This window comes from Physeter macrocephalus, chromosome 6 (assembly GCF_002837175.3).
Source record: "Physeter macrocephalus isolate SW-GA chromosome 6, ASM283717v5, whole genome shotgun sequence".
In the NCBI taxonomy this organism is placed as follows: domain Eukaryota; kingdom Metazoa; phylum Chordata; class Mammalia; order Artiodactyla; family Physeteridae; genus Physeter; species Physeter macrocephalus.
This window is the reverse complement of record NC_041219.1, coordinates 36,473,785-36,495,178: the sequence shown is the minus strand read 5'-3', so window position 1 is coordinate 36,495,178 and position 21,394 is coordinate 36,473,785. Positions and strand designations below refer to the sequence as shown.

Below are 21,394 nucleotides of genomic sequence, written 5' to 3'. Positions count from 1 at the left end.
GCGGCACGTGGGATCCTCCCGGACCGGGGCACGAACTCGTGTCCCCTGCATCGGCAGGCGGACTCTCAACCACAGCACCACCAGGGAAGCCCTCCTGGCCTGCTTCTTTGACTCAGATTCAATTCTGCTTGAAATGACTCTTTGGGACCCCCTGTGGAAAGTGGAGTCGCGGGTATCGGGTAGGAAGCTAAGGCAGTGACATATGGGCGTCCTGAGCCAAGATTCAGAACTTCACAGGAAGTCATTTGGTCGGCGGGGGGTGGGTGTCACAGTGGTGAAATGGAACCTCTAAACAATGCTTAAGGGGCAGCCCGATAAACCACTGACCTTCAGAATGAAGGCAGGCCTTTCTCTCCAGATGCTCACATGCTCAGCTATGTGACTCCAAACGGGAGTGTTTTTTTCCCTTCAGTGTGAGCATTTTACCCCTCCTCTCCCCAGCTATTTCAAGGTTAGATTTGTACTGACTGACCCATATCAGAATTGGGCTTGGGTCCCGGTCCACCCAGGTACAGTAGTTAATTTGTAGCAGCTTCACCCTATTCCCCTGGCCTGTGTGGTGTCCCCACTTGGTGGTCATGCAGTTTTTCCTTCCCCTTGAAAGAGGCATATTTTCGATGTGGATTTCTTATATGTGCAGATCCATAATTTCCCCATATGAACCACAGCTACTATTACCTTTGTATGTTCAGCCCCGGCCTCCACGCTAGACGAGTTACGTTTTGGCTCTTACATTTCACAGGTTTTGCAGATGGGCTAAAAAAGGCATTCAGGACTTCCCTGGTGGCCCAGTGGTAAACAATCCGCCTTCCAATGCAGGGGACATGGGTTCGATCGCTGGTCCAGGAACTAAGATCCCACATGCGGTGGGGCAACTAAGCCCGCGCGCCACAACTACTGAGCTCGCGCACCTCAGCTAGAGAGCCTGCGTGCCACAAACTAGAGCCCACGCGCCGGGGAGCCTGAGTGCCACAACTAGAGAGAGAAAACCTGCATGCCACAGCTAGAGAGAAGCCCATGTGCTGCAATGAAGATCCCGAGTTCCGCAACTAAGACCCGAGGCAGCCAAAAAAAAAAAAAAAAATCTTAAAAAAAGCATTCACTGGTCAGTGTTTTTTTTTTTTTTTTTTTTTTTTCTTAAGAATAGTAAAATCTTGGCCCTAAAAAACCTTGGAGATCAGTGCAGGCCAATCCTGCTATCTCCCACACGGGGAAACTGGGGTCCAGAGAGCCTCGCTGAGTTGCTCAAAGTCATGCCATCAGCAGTAGGAAAGCAGACCAGAAGCGACATCACTGGACACCCTGCCCCCTGCCACTCCCCCAAGCAAAATTCCTTCTCCTGCAGACACCCTCCCTTCTTTTAGCAACTGATCTGTTTCTTTTACTCCCTGGGAACGGTGACTGGCACTGTATCATTCCTTGGTTTAGTGGTTTTAAAAATTATGTTTCGACTTAACACAGGTCAACCTCAGCATTCGTGAAAAAGTAAGCCTCAGTCTTTATCACCTGCCCATTCCCGGAGCATGGATTCGAGAAGCCTCCTGGACACTGGTTGCAGTCGGGCCCGTAGAAGCCGTTGCAGCACTTTGGTATCTGAGAAACAAAATGTGTGCTGCCTTTTGGAATCCCAAGCAGAGTGCCAGTTCCTCAAAGGAAATATCAATACATTTTAATTTCCATTACGATCACAAACAGTATCAGCGCCCTCCCACCCTTAGAGGCATGACTTTTTCTCTTGCAGATGACGGCGTGGCTTGTGCTTAGCCACCTGTTCGCCACAAATCTCCTGAGGGCCGCCCCGGGCTGCTGGCTTGGCTCTGGCACTGTGAGAGCAAGACAGATAAAGGCTTGTGCTCATGGAGCCCGTGTTCTATCTAGGCAGGGAAGAAACGATAAATTTTATGTTTAAAAAAAGAGGATTTCAGATAGCAGTAAGTGCCGGGAAATCGAAGTGCCGTTATCAAGTGGTGGCAGGTGGGAGTAGAGGTGTGGGGAGATTGGAGGGGGCACTGTGGATCGGGCGGTGACAGAGGAGATGAGGGTTGGATGGAGACTTGAGACATCAGTCAGCCCCAAGAAAACCTGGAAGAATGTTCTTCCAGGATGGAATGGCAGAGGCACACACGCTGAGGTGGGAATGAGGGTGAGAGACAGGCCAGGGACACTGCAGAGGGTGGGCCATGCAGGGTGGTGTCAAGGGTGTGGGCTCCACATTAAGAGTGATAGGAATCATGGGATGAATGGACGCAGGGAGGGGGTGACCTGGCCGCCATGTGGGGACTCTGCCCTTCCCTTCCTTTGCAAGAAGACATGGTCAAGGCCCCAAGGGCAACCTGTGACTCACAGACCCTGGTGCCCAAGAGCTGCCCAGCCCTGCTGGCTTCTGTGCAGGTCTTGGGGGCCTGGATAAGGGCCCCAGCCACACACAAGCCTCACCTTCACGGTGGCATTACAGTATCTGGCACAGCCGTTCTTCAGGCTCCTGATTCGGCCAGTGTAGACACATTTGCGTATGAAGAGTGTCTGGAAGAAAGCCAATGAGGAAGAGCATCGCAGTCTGCATCTTGAGGTCCTCTGGGCATGACTCGGCTTCTACAGACACTAGACAATCTAATTCTGTTTTACTGTCAGCGCTAGGAAAGAGTGCTAGAGCACACAGCACACACAGGGCCCAGGCAGAGCTGTCACCCTGTTAAGCCTCTGTTTCCTTGTTGGAAGAATACAGGCCAGGGTTTGCACGACGCAGGGCATACGTACCTTTCCGTCCCTTCTCATGCCCTGGAAGACATTGTTAATCGATCAGGGAACATGTTCCTGTGCATCCAGGATGTGGCTTAGCCTCCCCTTCCAATTAATAACCATCCCTAACCACTTCCTATATAGAAATTTTGGAGCAATTAGAGATTTTCCTCCTAATTTGTACAAAGATCCACCAAAAAAATAGTGAGAGTCTGAGTTTTCCTCTTAGGAATTGTGGGGTATAGGGGCAGATTTCTTTCTATTCTCTAACCTCTGATACCCACTCAGAATTACAGAGAACTACCATTTCTTGAGAACCTACTAGGGTCAGACACATTGCCTGCAGGAGGTCATCAATCTTCAACTCCATGTGGATATTTCTCATCCCTTTTTTATAGATGAGGAAACTGAGGCCCGGACAGGTTAAATCCTTTTTCTTTCTTTTTTTTAAAAATTAAATATTTATTTATTTATTTATTTTTGGCTGTGTTGGGTCTTCGTTTCTGTAAATCCTTTTTCTTAAGAACACTGATAGTAAGTGGCAGGTCGAGAGAATGGATCTTACCACCTACTAACTTTAGGATCTCAGAGGCAAGTCATGCTGTCTAGTGAGCCTCAGCTGCCTAATCTGTGAAATAGGACAAAAATGCTGATCTCAAGTTTTTTTTTTTTTCAGTACGCGGGCCTCTCACTGTTGTGGCCTCTCCCTTTGCGGAGCGCAGGCTCAGTGGCCATGGCTCACGGGCCCAGCCGCTCCGCGGCATGTGGGATCTTCCCGGACCGGGGAACGAACCCGCGTCCCCTGCATCGGCAGGCGGATTCTCAACCACTGCGCCACCTGGGAAGCCCTGATCTCAAGTTTTGTGCTGAGCGTTTAGTCCATGGCTCAAATTTTATGTTAGATAAAAATCGATATGGAGGTACTCCTTCATCTTAGGCTCCTACTTAAGAAGAGAGCAGTGAAAACCATGGGCAGTAAAATCCTAAAATCTTAAATGTCTAAAGGAATTCTGAGGTCGATGAGGAAGGCCTATTCAACCCCCTTGCTGGCTGTCAGGATAATTAGCCAAGTATAGACCATGGGAGCCTGGGAGGGGCCGTTTAGGGGTTCTCTTGGCTCTGACCCATGTGTCTCATTTTTTCCTTTCCTCTCTCCCTCCTTCTTTGGGCTGAGGCAATGTAGGATCATGGTCTGCGTATACCAGCTGTGTGACCTTGTGGGAGGGCTTTTATGTTTCCTCGCCTTAGTTCCCAGGTTACACTCTGGTTATAACGTGCCCCCCTCATAGGTTTGCTGCACGATGCACTTAGAACAATGTCTGGCACACAGCACTCACTGGGATGCCAGTCACCACAGTTTCCTCTTCCCTTCTCCCTCTCCATATCCCCTGGTTGACAGCATCCTGCAGGACTCAGGGGTGCCGGCTTCACTGAGCAAAATAAATATCTGAACACCTGTGCCTATTTAATTTTAATGTTTTTCTTTATGAAATGCTCCACCATAGGATGGTGTTTAAAAACGCACCACCTTCTTTATAATAGCGATCTATTCTAGTGCGGAATGAACTGACTGGTTGGGAAGTTCTTTCTTAGGATGAACTTAGAGGCAGGAGTTTCTATCATCAATTTTACCTTAGAACACGTTGCTTTTGCTACCAGTAATTACTTGGCATATAAATTATGCCAAGAAAAGTTATCTGTTTTCCTTTTTAGATTAGAGCTTCTCAAGACCAAAACAAAACAAAGCAATATCTTATTCATCTTTATGCTCCCTGAACCAGATCTATAATCCTCAATGGATGTGTGCAGAATTGTATCAAGCTTGACAAGGTTTTGATGGTCCTAGTGTCATTTTTCTTGATTTTTCTTGTACTTCTCTCCAGAATGATGCTTGGGAAGAGCAGATACAAATGAAGGGTAGCAGAACACGCCACATCCAAATGTGCCACTTTGGCATATGGATTATTTTGTGCTAAAGGCACTTGAAAAATAGCAGATACAAAAACAAAAAAACTTGTAGAAGTTTAAGACGTACAACATAGTAATAATGATTTGATGTAGGTCTATATTGTGAAATATATTTCACATTTTAGTTACTTTTCCACAGTTACCTGTCTTTGCTCAACATACTATATAAACACTTGGGTTTTGCTGTTTCTCCAGGTCTTCATTCTCCTATGGAAGCTCTTATGTATGTGTAAAAACCTGTGCTTTTCTCCTGTTAATTTGTCTTATGTCAACCTAATTCTCAGGCCCAGCCAGAGACCGCAAGAGGGTGAGGGTAAAGCTTTGCCTCTCTTATGCAAACACTGGATTTTATTTCATAGGGCAAGTAGAGAGGGAACATTTACTGAGTGGCTATTTGATTTAGGCATTGCACTTGGAGTTTTATCCGTGCTAATCCTGCTGCAGCTAGTGTTGTTGTTATTATTATTACTATTTGTGGATAAGAAAATTAGAGTAAATATGTGAAGCAACTTACCTTGGATAAATGAGCAAGGACTCAAACACAGATCTGTGGGCTTTCTACCATCCCCCCAGATATAGTAGGCTAAGAGCTAACCTTATGTTATCCCAGTTGGAATGAATATCTTTTAAGAGGGGAAGATGGAAAGGATGAGAAACCACACCAGTGGGGTTGCTTGGGTGATGTGTGCTTCCCTGAAGCTGTCACACTCACTGTGGGCTCAGAGTCGGCAGGGCATTTGCTCCAATACACCAGGGAACAGCTCACACAAGTGCCCTGGAAGGAAAGACTGCAGGTCAGGACAGGCGTCCCTGTAAGAGGGAGTGGCAGGCCACGTGTCTGGCCTCATGCCTCCTCCCCGTGAAGGGGTCCCACTAGTGTACCACTCTTGGCCTCTCTCCCCACCCCTACTGCCTCCTCACCAGAGAGAAGGAATTTGGGAGAAGGAAGTGGGCCTGCTCAGAGCAGCCCCTTCCTCATCCTCTTTCAGGGTCAGACAGGCCTCAGGCTTCTGGTCGACCCTCGGCCGTGTAGAGAGGCACCTGCCACTGAGGGGACACTGCAGTTGCCCACCTGTGCCAGGGATGAAGTACTAGCATTGGCCACACACTCAAGTCCCTGTTCTCCAATTAGCTTAGCAGTAACTAGGCTGAACATTGAATCTCTGCCTTTCAGTCTCCTGGGCTTCTTCCTCCATTGGTTCTGAATTCAGGAGGAAGAAAAGGGGTGTGTGCCTCCAAATCTCTCCAGATCCATTCTCTGACCTTCTCTACTGTGTTCTGCGCTCCAGCAGGTAAACCTTGAAGGATGGTCTCTTGGGGCCCCTTGCCAGTTTCCAACTGGTCTTGGTGAGGTGCCCGCAGTATATTGGTGGGTAGGAGGAGAACAAGGTCAAGGTATTTCTTTCCTGCTCCCTCTCTGCTCGAGCACCGTTCCTACAGCTCCTGATGGATACCTCTTCTTCCATTCTCCCCACTCTCACTGGGTTCAGGTAACTCCAACCCCTCCCCACTCTTGACTCTCTGGTGGTAATGGTTTCCTGCCAGTGCTTCTCCTTGGATGCCCCAGCATCATGTGCTTGCTTCCTCAGCCCTGCCCACCCCTCTGTAGCAGCTTCTTCATTAAAGTCTCTTAATTTGAACCCTTGGGATAAATTCTGCTTCCTGCAGGGACCCTAACTAGAACAGAGACTTATTAATTAAGCCTGTAAAATTCAAACATACATGCCCAAAGGCAGCTATGGGTTCAGCCTGCTGAAAACTGAGACGTCTAGAAGAGACCAGCTGTTCCTACTGTTGACTAGTTCTCAATACTTTCCAGAGAATACATTTGTACTTTTAATAGACCTAATGGAAACCACCCTAAACCACACAGAGAAGACTGATTTGACTTTAAACCCAGAGAAAATAGTAAAAGAAGACCTCAGCCTAAGGCAGCTATTGGGAAGCCCTTCTTATGTAACCAAAATTCTTTTGGTTGTGGCTCAAACCCACATCTTAATTCTTTTCTTTGGGGAGATGGAGAAGAAGTTCTTGAACGACCTGCAGAAAAGACTCAGTAGGAGTCAATAATTAGATTTGTTCAGAGCTCCCCCGCCCCCTCCCCGAGCAGCTGCCATTCAAGTTCAGGGAAGGAAGCCTGGAGGACAAGGGCAGCCCTAACTCCCTGCCTTGCTGCAGGGTTGCTCTCTTCCTGGTTGTTCAAAATCTTGTTGAAATTTAGTCGCTCTGATTAAAACCAGCTGAGCCAAAAAGTGGCAGTGGAAACAGGAAACCTTGGTTTTGGATCTCTGGCTTCCCGACCTGCGAGAGAATACGTTTTTGTTGCTTTAAGCCACTTAGTCTGTGGTAACTTGCTACGGCAGCTCTAGAAAACGAATATACCAGGGTAGCAACTCTCAATTTGGAAATTCCCCCAGGAACTTTGGTTCACGTTTGATGAGATACGACCTCAGACCCTCCTGCCTCTTCACAAAGACGGAAAGGCCTTCCGAACGAGGCTCAAGTGTGAAACTCTCCCCGTCAGCTCCCTCAGAACTGTGAGGAGAGAACGGTCTGCTCGGTGGGGCTGTTTAGGGTGCTCACTGAGCTTCCTAGTTTTCTTACCAGTTTCATCTCTCTCTTTGTCTCGTCACATCGGTGGGGCAGGACTGGCGCGATGGAGGGAGGAATGAGGACCCCAGTCAGGGTGTAAATCCGGCCGTTTTTGGCAACGACCTCCATTTCTTCCATTGCCACATCATTTGCCAGAATCTGTCCCTGGAAGGAAGCAACGGCATCTTTCATCCTTCTGTACTGAGGGGCACCGGAGGTCCCCAGGCAGAGCTGAATGGTGGCGACCTCGCGAAAGAGCCTTCAACTTCACTTAACTTTCCACCGAGTGGAAGATTGTGATTAGAAGGGCTTGGCTGACAGGGAAAGATGAATCTGCTGAATGAACTCTTGACTGACGCCAAGCAAGGATGTCCTTGCGGAGACGGTCCTTGCCGGTGCCGGACTGGGGAAGAGGCATAATTACTCCCGCTCTGCAGTATGTTTGCTATGAGACCTTGGGCAATCTGCTTTACCCCTGTGGTGAAATGGGGATCCGTTCATTCAGATACATTTAGTGGCCTTGTACTAGACTCTGCTTTAGGGTCGGGGGAGATATCAGGGAACAAACCCAGGCAAGTTCCTGCTTATGTTGTAGGCGAGGGAGGAGAAAAGGAACAAATCAGCAGAGAATTCTGATCTCTACTTTCCTCCCAGATCTGCTCCCCCAGCAATATTAATGGCAGCACCATCCTTCTGGTGGCTCCAGTCAGAAGCCCAGGAGTCATCTTTGGCTTCCTCCTTCCTCATCCCCCATCCAATCCATCAGCACCTTCTGTTGGTCTGCCTTTCAAAATACCTTCAGAATTCAACCACTTCTTACCCTGTCTCTGCTACTACCCAGCTCTGAGTCGCCATCATTCTTTTTTTTTTACGTTAAAAAAATTTTTTATACCATTTCTAAAGGTTACTTTCCATTTACAGTTATTAGAAAATATTGCCTCTATGCCCCGTGTTGTACAATACTTCCTCGAGCCTACCTTACACCTCGGCCTGTCTCCCCACTAGCTGCCATCATTCTTCTCTGAGTTATTACATTCACCTCCCAACCAGCCTCCCAAAACGTATGTCTGATCATGTCATTCCACTGATCAAAACCCTCTAATGGCTTTTGATCTCATTCAAAGTTAAGAACCTACATCCTGGCCCCAAGTTCTTAGGCCATGTGTGACCGGACCCACCTCTCCTTCTCCCTCCTACCGCCTTTGCCCTCCTCCTACCTCTCTCCTTTCCTCCCTCTGTTCTGGCCCCGAGGACCTTTTGCTGTTCCTCAACCCGATCAGCATGCGTGCGCCTTGCTTCGCACCTTCGCGCTTTCTGTTTCCTGTCTCTGGAATGCTCTTTCCCCAGCTATTCACATTGCCTGTTCCTTCATTTCCATCAGGTCTTTGCTCACATATGTTCTTCTCCATGAGGATTTCTTAGACACTTTATCTAAAACATCAGCCCCACTCCCACTTTCTAGTTCCCATCCTTGCTTTGCTGTTTTGTGCCTCAGCACATACTACTCTTGATATATGATATATTTAACTCACTTATTACCTATTGTCCTATGTACTAGAACCAAAGTTCCACGCAACCAGGGACTTTTATCTGTTTGCTTACTGGTCCGACCTTGAGGGCCTAGAATGCTGCCTGACACATCTGAGGCACTCAACAGAAACCTGCTGGGAGAATTCCCTGGTAGTCCAGTGGTTAGGACTCCGTGCTTTCATGGCCGTGGGCCTGGGTTCAGTCCCTGGTTGGGGAACTGAGATCCCACAAGCTGTGCAGCTTGGCCAGAAAAACAAAACAAAACAAACGAATAAAACCAAAACCAACAGGAACTTGCTGAAAGGATGACAGGGCACCATCATCAGAATCCAAAGGGAATCAACAGGAGACATAATCTCTATGCTGCCATATTTCTGCTGATATTACAACCCTGAGCAGTTAGCAGAGTAATACTTTGAGTTTATTACATAAACTCAAAGTTTGAGTTTCTTATATAAATCATGTTCCCTCCCACCTCAGGGTCTTTGCACCTGCTCTCCCTTCTGCCTGGAACTCTCTTCTACTCATCTCTGCCCAAGTTCACATGACTCATGCTTTGAAACTTGGCCAAAGCATCATCTCCTGACTGAGGACTTCTAGATTCCCAGACCTGCTTGGTCTCTTTCTGCTGTGAGCTCCCACAGCCCTCTTAACTTCCTCTTGGGGCCCCTGTTTATAACTGTAATTAAATAATTAACTGGTCACTAATTAGTTGCTTAAAGTTGTTTTCCTTGCTGGGATGTAAGCCTGTTTTTTTCACCGCTTTACTCTTGGCTTCTAGTTCAGACTCACACATGGAGTTGCTCAGCAGGTATTTGCTGAAAGACATAACAAATGAATGAAATAATCATAAAGAGTCGAAGCCTGTGAATTCATGTCGAGGTAGGATAACCCGATGAACAATCATAAGCAGAGAAAAATGCATTTGAACAATGACGTCAGCAGTAGAGTTTTCACCTACGTTGCTGGTTGTGTTAAACCGTATGATCTGGTTGGCCATGCTCCTAATGTGAGGGGTCGAAATGAGGGCAGCCACTTCTAGCTGCAAGAACAAGAGAACAATAGAGACACTGAGAGCGGCACCCAAATCCTCACTGGAAAAAAATAGCTTGAAAGCTTATGAAATAAGTGACAGGAGCTTTGAGGTCACGAGTTTTTGTGGCTTGGAACATTTCTTTGATGACAGGCTCATTATTCACTGCTCAGCGTGTGCTCAGAGCACCAGATAAAGAACAACTGTCACACGTTCTCTAGCACTAAAATATTGGAATTTAAGGTCAGATATCTTGAAAGCAAGGAAAAAATACCACAGAAAAGTGGGGCTTACCTGGGTAAAAGGGACAATATGGTATCTGACGAGTTCCAGAAGCTTCCGAGATCCCTGCAATGGAATCAAAATACTTCTTTAGTCACTGCGGAAAACACAGATTTCCCTCTCTTGTTCAAACTTCCTCAAAGGACTCTGGACACTTGGTCAGGAAAAACAAATGACCCATAATCTCTCTACTGGGAAGTCCAGGGAGAGAAAAGCCCCATCCCCCAAATAGCTAACATTCACCAAACGTTCACTTTATGGCAGGGGCTATTCTGATAACATTATATGCACATCTCATTTAAGCCTCCCAACAGCCCTGTGAGGTGGGGATACTATTGACTCATTACATGTGTGATAACACTGAGTTTTAAAGCCACGTCCAAGGTCACAAAGCTAACTTAGGATACAAGCCGAAGAAGTAACTCAAGCTCTCAGTCACCTTGCTCCATCACCCCTCTCCATGTCTAAGGCTACATTCCAGGTTTTCTAAGACAGCCTCAGTTTATGATTCTGTTTCACTCTCTCTAAATAACCACGCGCTTGTTAGACCGTGTACTGGTTACTTAGGAACATACGGTCCTTGTTAGGGATATCTGGCCGGGGCTCTTTCTCCTTCTGTGTTCTCATGGTACATGTTCATCTCGCCATCAAGGCCCTTTCCAGGGTTTCTCGTGCTTCAGGAAACAGAAGCAGCAGTGGAGAAAAGAGAGAGCCTTGGGACTCTAAGCAGGATGAGCAGCCCCCATACGGGTGCCCTGGAGACAGTGTATGGAATTGAAGAGCACAGGGCCGCTCCCTCTGGTGGAAGAAGGCAGCAGCAGTGGCGGTTGGCTGTGGTATGTCTGTAATCTCCCAGCTGAATCAGAGCTGGGGTTACAAGCTTCGAAGCGCTGAATTCCGCTACTTCAGTGGCACTGCCACGGTTACTCTATCTTGGAAAGGTGAAGGGTTACAAATCAAGGTCATAATAACCTCCAAGAGGCTGACCGTGCTAGGCACATGTTCCAACAGCATGAGGTCCCAGGTGGAGAGAAAGCCCTGCCAAACCTGAGTTCCATTCACTCAGGCCCCTCTCTGCATTCCCGCTTGGCCCCTATGCCAGGGGAATTACCTGTAAGTAGAGTGGCCACACATCCTGGTTTGTCTAGTACAGCGCTGGCTTTTATACCTATCATCCTGGCAGCCCCATTCACTCTCAAAAGTGTCCTGGTGTGGACACGCGTCAGGCCACCACATCTATACATCAATAGCATTATGTGCAGGGCAGGGTTACCAATAAGAATGTTGAAGTTGACCACCAGTTGGCCAGCCCTGGAAGTGGTGGTTTCTGTAGCTCTGGTTCTGTTACTATGAGACTTTGAGCAAATCACTTAGCCTCTGTGTCTTAACTTCCCCTTACAGCTACTTTATGGTACCCAGAAGTGAGGACTTGCAGGCAGAAGCCATGCCATTACACGTCTGGATGCTAAGTGGCAAAAAGGGTGGGAAAAAGTGGGGACCACTGGAAAATATCAGACAGAAGTAGACTGCAAACTCCCAGAAGGCAGGGACTGGGTCTGTTACTGTGTCCCCAGCCAGCATAGTATAGGACACATGACAGGACCCACATAAACATTTGTGCCAATAAGTGAAAACGAGGAGGGGAAGAGTCCTGAGAAGGGCATTGAACTGGACCTCAGGAACCTGAGTTTAATTGTGGTTCTGCTTCTGTGTGACCTAGAGCAAGCCACTCAGCACCTCTAGTCTGCAAAACAACAGGGTTTGTATGGACCCCTTCCACCCTCTAATTCTATAGGAAGACCTTATCAACTGGATAATCCACTTCGAAAGCCTCAAGAATTAATTGGCATTGGATTTTTTTTTACAAGAAACAGGAGAATGAAAGGGACAAAGGAACTGATCAGCATCACTGTGCCACCGTGTGTGCCTGCCACCTTATCTGGCTGGGGGCCATATCATGCAGCTAGAGTTTAGTCCAGTGAGGCTCAGGTCGACAGGATGAGCTTTCAGGTGCTGTCGTTGGAGAGCCTTTTGGTGCAGTGCATTCTTTCCTTTATGAGGACATTCACTTCCTACTTGTTGTTTTCGATGAAAACGAACAACAACAACAAAAACCAAGCCTTTTGGTGCCAGGCACAGAAAGGGAAAGTTTTTCGACCAAATTGTGACTATGACTTTGAACTCTGTAAATCCACCTCTTTTTGTCCCATTTAGCTTGCAGGGTCTTTGTGAAATGGCAAGGGCTGGTCTCTTTCTCCCTTTGCTCTTATTTCTGTCTAGTTTGGCGATGATTTCATAAGCTGGGGCTTGGGATCGATAGCCATGGTCTCTGCAGGGATGGGATGGTTCAGAACTGAAATTTTGCTTCAGAGAGAAGCAGAAAGATACACTGGAAAGGAAACGATGCATTCCCAAAGCAGAATTGGAAAGTATTCTTCTAATGAAATCATGTTTTCCCCGTTTCATTGGCATAACTGATGGGGATATTCTTGCCTCCAGCTGAGGTTCCTCCCTGAAGATAAAGCTAAAGGATGCTCTTAAGATGGGTGGAGAGAGAAGGAGCTTCCCATAGGTTGAGGAATTTTAAGCCACACTGACTCTGGACCAGAGAAACTGGGAGAAATGATTGTTCTATTCCTCACCTCGAAGCTGAAGTGGAAAAACTGTTTTAGACTCAGGATAAAGAGACTTGAGGTTTTATATTCTTTGCAAGCAGAAAGATACTGCCTTTGAGAGAAATAAGATTGAGAGCCAGGGGCAATGGTGTGCTGGTAAATCCCTTCTATGGGGAAGAAAATAAGCCCTGATTTATAGTGTTGGCCAATTTCCATGGGGTCAATATTCCTACCAGAGGCTGATTTCAAGCTACCGATGGGATCTCACTGAACGGGAAGAGACATAATCTACTCTCGAGAGCCTGAGTGAAGCAGCTCCAGTCACCACTGGAAGGGGCTACAAGGAGAAAGAGAGGAGCTTCCCGAGCCAAGGTACTTGACAGAAAAGCAGGGAGGCTGATCTTTTCTATCCTAGTCAAAAGGCTTTGTTTTAATTTTAAATGTACCCGATTAGGTGTCTGAGAACTCCTTTATTATTATTAAAAATATCTGTATCAAATTAGAAGCTATGCATTCAGAGAAGCCATATAATCTTAGAATTTTAATACCTTCCCAGGGGAGAAATGATTACTTCTTGGATTTAAAATTAAATATGAATGTGAGTTCTAAAGAGAAGAATGATAGTTTTCCTGTAATAGCTAGGTTTCAGGAAACTTGAGTGTGAATCATATTTTTAAAATAACACCCTAGTTCTTTTTTTTTTTTTTTAACACCCTAGTTTAAAGGCACTGGGAAATATGACTTTTTAAATGGAAACCTGTAGCAAATCTTCACATATCGATACGTTTAACATCTGTTTGTAATGTAAGAGATTACCTTCTGACTTAGCTCCTTGATACCTATTTTTGTTAATCCAAAGTACTCTGAATGCAAGATATCCTTGTAGGTACCTGAAAGTATTCCAGAAAGGGAATGTGAGCCTCTGCATCATTCAGGCAACAAGTTTCTGAGGGCCAAAAAACAGTGTGACCTGGGATACCTGAGTTAGAAAGTTGGTGCTTACCAAAATGTCTATTTCTGGGCCTCAATCCACTGCCATGATATCAGAACGCTTGGGGTGAGCTTCTGGAATCAGCTTATTTAACAAGTTCCATGGGTAATTCTTAAGCACACTAAAGTTTGGGGATCACTACTCTAAAAGATTCAGACCCCCTCATTCTATATAGTCAACGCTGATCTATATGAGGTCATAGGTAGTTTTGCCCCATTGCCAAGATGGTAGCAGGGCCTCAGGGTACTGAAAGAAAGCCTGTGCTCCTTCCTGTAATTCCACTATTTGACATTCTGATGAAAAAAATTCCATAATTAGCTAACCTTCTTTTCAGTTTAAGGCTGATATTTCTGGAAGAGGAAACACTTTAAATGGTATCAGTCATTTATACCCTAGAGTGAAAGAGTAAAAAATCTCCTTTCTTGAGGAGGACGTGAGAGAACTGAAGGTTTATGGTGTATAAGGAGAGGGTTATTGTGGAGAGAACTGAAAACAACAGAAAGGAGAGTCGGGAGCCCCTAAAAATAACTTTATTCCTTTTAAGTTTAGCCTAGACCTGGCCCAGAATGCCCTACATTAGGCTTCATTTTCTAGATGATTTTAGAGTTGTAGGGAACTTAAAATTATGATTTTGCTATTAAGAAATATTAGAAGAGCCAGGACAAATCAAACCAACCATTCAGGGCTGGGGTTGCAAATAGATTTTATTTCCTGTGCCCAGCCTGATCGACTGGTGTTATAGCTAGTTGGAACTCTACTGAGGAGACTGTAGCCACATCTAGGCTTAGTTCCAGAGTACTGTGATTGATTAATGATGTCTGCCTTTGTTTTGCAAAAGGGTAGATGGTGATACATGTGCTACTTATTTGTCATCCTTAATTTAGAAAAAGCCTGTATGGACAGAGACGGAAGCAGTGATCCTGACATGACACCATTAGAGTCAGTAGGATACAATACCTCTGAAGAAAGGAGATAATCGAGAGTGCCATCCTTCATGTTATTCAATGCTTCATCACTTGGAACAAAAACGGTATATGGTCCACCAATCCCATCCTCATCTAAGACATGTCCCACACTGGTTTCCTGCATTTGAGAAATGAAAATTTATATCTGCAACCTATCTCAGATAAATATCTGAATTCCCCAGCAAGTATTTATAATGGATACCCCCTGCTAATTTTACAAAGGACTGGACATAAAACACTTTCTAGAAATTCAAGAAAAGTACATACCTCTAACAAAGATCTGAACTTGCTGTATCTTGGTTGTAGCATTGTCATTATGGTTTGCTAAAAAGAGACATCTTGCTTAAAATTCAGTGAAAAAAAATAAGGTGGTTTAGGAAATATTTAGATGGCTCTAACAGGAAAAGACTGATGACAGAGTTTATATGTAAGCGTGGATCTCCTCCACAAAGCACAAGGGTAAATTTTCACGACAGCTGGTCTGAGTTGTCAGGTGTGACTATGAAAAAGGTCACAAAATCAACATCTTTCCTACACTTACTATAGGCCTTTCTTTCTCTCTCAGAGGTGCCCAGAATTCTACTAAAACCAGAAATTATCCCATTTTCCCCATGGTTGGGGTCCTAGTACAAGCACATAGTGCTGGCATTCATTTTCTTCTTGGGAGTGACTCTCCAGGGAGCAAAGGGAGATGGATTTGGGGTGACGTCACTTTTACCTGAAATAGCTCACCTCAATATTGCTCTCAAACGTGGGCGCCACCTTGTCCATGGCTCTGTCGAGGATGTGCAGGAGCCCGTTGGAAGCAATTATGTTCCCTTGTATAATTTTTACCTTCTTTTTGCCTCCATAGAGTTTAAGCTTCAGGTGACTGTCCTAAAACACCAAGGAAAAATAAAAATTAATGTGTGCCCTTGAAAAATTGAGCACTGGATTAGAAGAAGTCTTACATCCTCGGGTTCTGCCATTTATTGGCTGTGTGATCTTGGATGAGTTACTTATCCCTAAAATGGGAATGATGGTTTCTGCTCAGTTGAGTTCACAGGTCTTTCATTAAGATCAAATGAGATAACATATAAAATCACTTCTGACTACTAGTGATTGCTAAATGAGAATAAGGCATTATAGTCTCCCTGCCATAGATGGCATGCTACAAAAAGGCCCCAAACTATTCAATTTATTGTAAATTCATTACCTACTTTAGTGTTTTGGACAGAAGAGGCACACAGTAAAACATATTTGTTGAATGAATAAAGGAATGAATGCCTGTCCTTGTGAGAAAGGAAACCGCATCTTCCTCTGTCTGTCTGTCCGTCCACCCATCCATCCTCACACACACACACACACACACACACACACACACACACACACACACACACACACACAGTACAACCCACTGGTGAAGGATTCAGGCTTTGGGGTCAGGCAGACCTGCTTCTGAATCGTGGCTCTGGCCCTTACTGTGTGACGTCTCAGTTTTCCCATTGGAAAAGCCTTCACAGGGCTGTTGTGAGCCTTATGTAACACAAATCCAGATTTACCCCAGGACCTTGCATGTAGTAAGTGTTCATTAATCTATCAACTATTGATATTTGGTGAAATGCAACAGGATAGATCATAACCCCTCCCCCCATACACACTCTCTCTGTTGACTGACCATGTGCCCTTCAGCTCAGTAAAATCACAAAAAGAGTTATTTGTGAAAGAGGAGGAAGATATTTTAAAAACAAAACAGAATTAGTGGCATTAGGAGAGATGCAATGTTGAGCTGGAGAGGATGGATAAACCCCGGCAATCTAAAACAAACAATCCATTTCCTTTCGTAAGATGAGTGCTGATCTGGCTTTCTGCTGATGCTTCCAGGAAAAAGGTTTACTGTAAATTTCTTCTTCCTGCTGGCAGTTGAATTGAAAACTAATTCAGACCAGAGCGAAATCACTTTACAATTCCCTTTCTGTAACAGTCCACCCCTCTCCTACCTGACCCTTTCCAGTGTCGCTCTCCATTTTTTTTCCTGTGTAGGGAAGCGCTCTGACAAATAAGGAACAAGGAAAGAAGTTCTTCGGAACCTTTCATGACCCCCGGACACCAAGAGAGAGCTGGCTATGGCCATCGACTCAGTGAGCAGCTTCATTCTGGGAGTGACAATCAGAGAGACCCTCACCTTATCACCACTGAAGATTTCCCCTGACTTTCCGGTCAAAGTATAGAATGTGTCTGTGTTATTCATTTGCTCCGTGCTCATCTGCCCAGCAATCATGTGGAGTTTCACAAAGTACTGAGCAGCTTCGTTATTCAGCAAAAGCTCTGTTACCTGAGAAAAGAAAGCCGATTCCTTTAGTCTCTACTGTGGTTTGAAGGGAAAAATGAGGTTTGTGATTCAGGCTATGGCTTGTTTAGCATCAAAAACATCAAAGTGAGTTCCCCCTGACTTGAATTTGGGCTCTTTCAGATACAGACGACTTTCCCAGAGATAAGCTGCCCTAAGCCAGGCCTTCAAGGGAGCAGAAATCTGGAGGTGAGGCACGGTATGCTCTCAAACTATGGGGGGTGCTCTGGGGGGGAACCGGACATCGTGGGGAGAGCATAGCGCTGGGGCCAGGGGGACCAACGTGGTTGGCAGGTGCTGAGGGGTCAGTCATCTTGAGCCCAGGAAGCAGCTGGGAATGAAATGTGAAATGGTGTGAAAAGACCCAGTAGAGTGGACCAATGGAGCTTTTAAGGAGCAAAATTAAGATTTTCGAAATCCTTTGGATCAAACTGACATTTTGTCAATAGTATATCGTCAACAATCACTCAGAGACCTTTTCTCAACTCTGTGTAAATTCAATCTGTATATTAAACAAGAGACCGCATGCAAAGTGTCTAGCCCAGATGCCTTCAATATTCACTAGTTCTCCTTCCCCACAGGAGACATGTGAGTGCATCTCTGAAGATTAATGACAGATTCGTCTTGGACAGATGAATGGTGGTGGCATATTAGGAGGAGAGAGTCTGAAACTTGCTGGGTGTTAATTGAATGCAGCACAAATGATGATCACAAAATATCTTGGATATTTTTGTGATCGTACAGAAACCAATATAAACCAATTTCACACAAATCAGTGTGTTCATTACCTACATTAAACCAGATCTAACTATTGCACCGATACCATGGGAAACCTCCACTGGGCACTGTGGGTTTCATTCCCACTGGCTGACATTATCTGAGACAGCAGCTGCTTACACTGAAGACTACAATTCTCTTCTAGTTTCCCCTACCACTGTTACCATTTATGATGATTTTAAAGAAACAAATACCTAGCTGGTACGTTAATTTAATTCTTTCTGTGGGAAGTGAGCAGTTTTGCATTATGCAAATCTTATTTATCACGTGACTATAGTTGAGAACCCTTAGTGATTACCCTTGAGGGGTAATGACTGGAAGGGGGCATTGGGGGAGTCTTATAGGGAGCTGGAAATGGTCTTGCTAGATACAACGACAGGCACTTTGTGACAGTGCATTGAGTTGCGCACTTACTGTTTGTATACCATCCGTAAGGACGTTTTATTTTGCTTAAAGAATTTTACAAAAATATTGCCATCTCATCATCAGTAGGTTTAATTTTAATGGGGTTTCCCACTTTAAATAAAGAGGGTACTGTCTACTAAGGTGTTTTTTTTTTTTACATTTGTCCTTATTTATAAAACAAGGTTATTTAAAATACTTACATTGAATCCTTTTAATCCCTTGTCTGTCGGCAACAGCACGGTAAATGGTCCCAGGTTACTCAGTGGCCAAGCATAGGCTTTGTCTTAGGAGTTGAAATACACAAAGAAAGAAAACACCAAATGGGTCAGTACCACATGAGGAGTAAAATCAGACAATGCCCCTTGTGGTCCACTTAGACCCTCTGACTCCTCAGCTTCTCCGTTCTAATTGGTATTACACAGGCCCTAGGTGAACTGGGAAGCTAAGAATGTGAGGCCCCCAAGTGTTCCTCACAACTGTGTGATTTTTCCTGTAGCCACAGTCTTGACTCAAAGATACCCTGGGATGAGAGGTTCCATGAGGGTCACGTGACAAAATCCTTGGACAACCCCTGCCCCTGTGCCCGACTTTCTGAGCTGTTGCCATCTCAGTGAGTAAAGATGCAGCCCTTGCTCCATCAGGGCCAGCTCAGAAGAGCCTCATTCTTGGGACTTCCCTGGTGGCTCAGTGGTTAAGAATCCGCCTGCCAATGCAGGGGACACGGGTTCGAGCCCTGGTCCGGGAGGATCCCACATGCTGTGGAGCAACTAAGCCTGTGTGCCACAACTAGTGAGCCCACGTGCCACAACTACTGAAGCCCGCGTGCCTAGAGCTCGCGCTCCGCAACAAGAGAAGCCACCGCAATGAGAAGCCCGTGCACCGCAAAGAAGAGTAGCCCCCGCTCGCCGCAACTAGAGAAAGCCCGTGCGCAGCAACGAAGACCCAACGCAGCCAAACATAAATAATTTTTAAAAAAAAGCGCTTCATTCTTGGTTTAATGCTTTGTCGTTGCCATTGTGAAATGCTCAATACTTTTTAAACAAAGAACCCGTCTTTTCATTTTGTACTGGGCTCTAGAAATTTTATAGCTGGTCCTGTCCCATGCCCCTGGAGAGGCGGGGACAGCAGGATGGGCTCTGTGCTCTCACACAGGAGGCAGTGTGCCCCGCACCTCATAAACCGGGCAGGTGACAGGGTGACTGCACTTTGTCCAGGGAAATGTCTGAAGGACACTGTCCCCCTTGTCTGCTCTCACTGATATTCTAAGAGTGTGTAGAGGAAGGTGGGAGAGCCCTGAGGTCTGCCAGTAATGCCTGACTCCCTGGGGGGTGTCTTGCAAAGAGCGGGTCATTTGTGTAGGAGGCACATTATTTGCACTGAGAACACAGCAAAGACCAGTGCAGAACACTTCCTTCTCCGCCCGAGCTCTTTCTGGGAAATCATGCTTGGTGATTGGTCAGTTCTAGATGCTGATATTTTAAGGATTCTGGTGATTGCTCAAGCCTGTGTTTTATTTCCTGTCGACTGGCAAAGTTTGTGTTTTATTGGAAATCTTGTCTGACGCTGTGATCAGCTATATTTCATTTTTACGGGAGTGTGAGGTCACGACCTCTAGAGGGTGTTCGGAAAGGCAGGAGGGTATTCTAGGCTGTCACCCTGCCTGGGGGCTGGCAGAGAATGTGTCACTATAGACTGTTAGTGGGTGGGGGACCAAGGATGCTAAACACCCAGAGATGTGTGAGATGGTCGGTCGCACACCACCAAGACTCTGCCCCACATTCAAATGGCACCTTCACTGAGGAGCATGGATAGTGTCTCCCAGTACTACCTGCCAACATTGTTTCCCATCTGGAGGACCCATAAGGTCAAGGGAAAGAGGATGGCTTCCATCCTCACATCGGTAGCTGCCTATCTCACTGTTGTTGCAGACCTGTTAATCGACGGTGACCCCAGGACCTTGTCCTTAGCTGCTGCATTGCTGGATCTCTTGGCACTAACTCTCATCTCCTTGGAACAGCTGCTTGTCCTTTTCCTCCCACTTGCCCTTCCTAGAAAGGGCTGATCCCAACAGACAAGACTTGCCTATCCTGCACACCCCTTTCTGAGTGATTGTGTGTCTGGCAGATGTCCTTGCCCATCAGAGGACTGCTCTTTCTGTGGAAATGTGCACCCATGGCTGTGTACCCAGGAGTGAGATGAAAGAGGTCAGCCTTCCTTGCCATTTTCCTCTGGGTTCAGTGTTTAATTCTCTGAGTCGCTCCATGATGTTTCCATAACACGTCGAGCCATCACCAACGTAACCTTTGCGGCAAGTGCATCTACAGAGAGGGGGAAAACACGCTTTCAGGGTCTCAAAGCCATTGGATGTTGAGGTCATACAGTCCAAACCCCTCACTGTGCAGATGGGGAAGACTGGGACAGTCAGACTGGATGCTCAGAGAGGGACAGAGACAAGGCCAGAAGAGTGGGACAAATACAAGTGAGCATTCCTAGTGTACTGGCTGACATAGAGCAGCCCCAGAAGAAATGGATATTTAATAAATTATGTGTGTATATGTAAACACTAGATAACTGTGTATTCTCTGTCTCGGTATTTTTTCAAAGTATAAGCAAGAGCCCATGTATATCAGAAGCACTAGGAGTACTTACTATAAATGTAGAGTCTTGGGCTTCCCTGGTGGCGCAGTGGTTGGGAGTCCGCCTGCCGATGCAGGGGACGCGGGTTCGTGCCCCGGTCTGGGAGGATCCCACATGTCGCGGAGCGGCTGGGCCCGTGAGCCATGGCCGCTGAGCCTGCGCGTCCGGAGCCTGTGCTCCGCGGCGGGAGAGGCCACAGCGGTGAGGGGCCCACGTACCGCTCAAAAAAAAAAAAAAAAAATGTAGAGTCTAGATCCCCACTGCAGAAGCACGAAATCAGAATAAGCTGCTGAAGCCAGCCTCAAGTAAAGAGTCAGCGCTGTGGATCTGCTTGGAAGACTCTTCCCCTCCCTTTCCTTCCTGAGGTCTCTGCTCACTGTCCCTTCCCAGGGAAACCGCCCTACATTTTCCATCCCCTTTGCCATCCCTTTGTAGACTGTGTCCCCTTTAGTGTGCCATGTACCTCTTTTCTGCAGCACCAGTCCCAGTTGTAATTTTATCCTAATCTGTGTGGTTTTTTGATTAAGATCT

At 46.1% G+C, this 21,394-nt stretch overlaps 1 protein-coding gene and 2 long non-coding RNA genes across 3 annotated transcripts in view; 2 read left to right on the top strand and 1 right to left on the bottom strand.

Moving 5' to 3' along the window:
• Nucleotides 1–1,061, top strand: part of LOC114486427 (uncharacterized) — a 2,942-nt gene extending 1,881 nt beyond the window's left edge. The window contains exon 3 of the long non-coding RNA XR_003680131.2: nucleotides 743–1,061. This is a non-coding gene — a long non-coding RNA (uncharacterized lncRNA). The remainder of the gene's footprint in view (nucleotides 1–742) is intronic.
• STAB2 (stabilin 2) overlaps nucleotides 1–21,394 on the bottom strand; it is a 159,163-nt gene that overhangs the window by 92,067 nt on the left and 45,702 nt on the right. The window contains exons 10-21 of the mRNA XM_007109862.4: nucleotides 20,411–20,544; nucleotides 18,427–18,509; nucleotides 16,880–17,029; nucleotides 15,448–15,591; nucleotides 14,983–15,039; nucleotides 14,708–14,833; nucleotides 10,157–10,210; nucleotides 9,791–9,871; nucleotides 7,312–7,464; nucleotides 5,420–5,482; nucleotides 2,437–2,523; nucleotides 1,507–1,593 (exon numbers count right to left, since the gene is read on the bottom strand). Of these exons, the coding sequence (XP_007109924.1) occupies nucleotides 1,507–1,593; nucleotides 2,437–2,523; nucleotides 5,420–5,482; nucleotides 7,312–7,464; nucleotides 9,791–9,871; nucleotides 10,157–10,210; nucleotides 14,708–14,833; nucleotides 14,983–15,039; nucleotides 15,448–15,591; nucleotides 16,880–17,029; nucleotides 18,427–18,509; nucleotides 20,411–20,544 (1,219 nt within the window). The remainder of the gene's footprint in view (nucleotides 1–1,506; nucleotides 1,594–2,436; nucleotides 2,524–5,419; nucleotides 5,483–7,311; nucleotides 7,465–9,790; nucleotides 9,872–10,156; nucleotides 10,211–14,707; nucleotides 14,834–14,982; nucleotides 15,040–15,447; nucleotides 15,592–16,879; nucleotides 17,030–18,426; nucleotides 18,510–20,410; nucleotides 20,545–21,394) is intronic.
• LOC114486428 (uncharacterized) lies at nucleotides 14,712–17,238 on the top strand. Its single transcript, XR_003680132.1, has 3 exons — nucleotides 14,712–14,780; nucleotides 16,738–17,086; nucleotides 17,168–17,238. It is a non-coding gene; the product is annotated as an uncharacterized lncRNA (long non-coding RNA).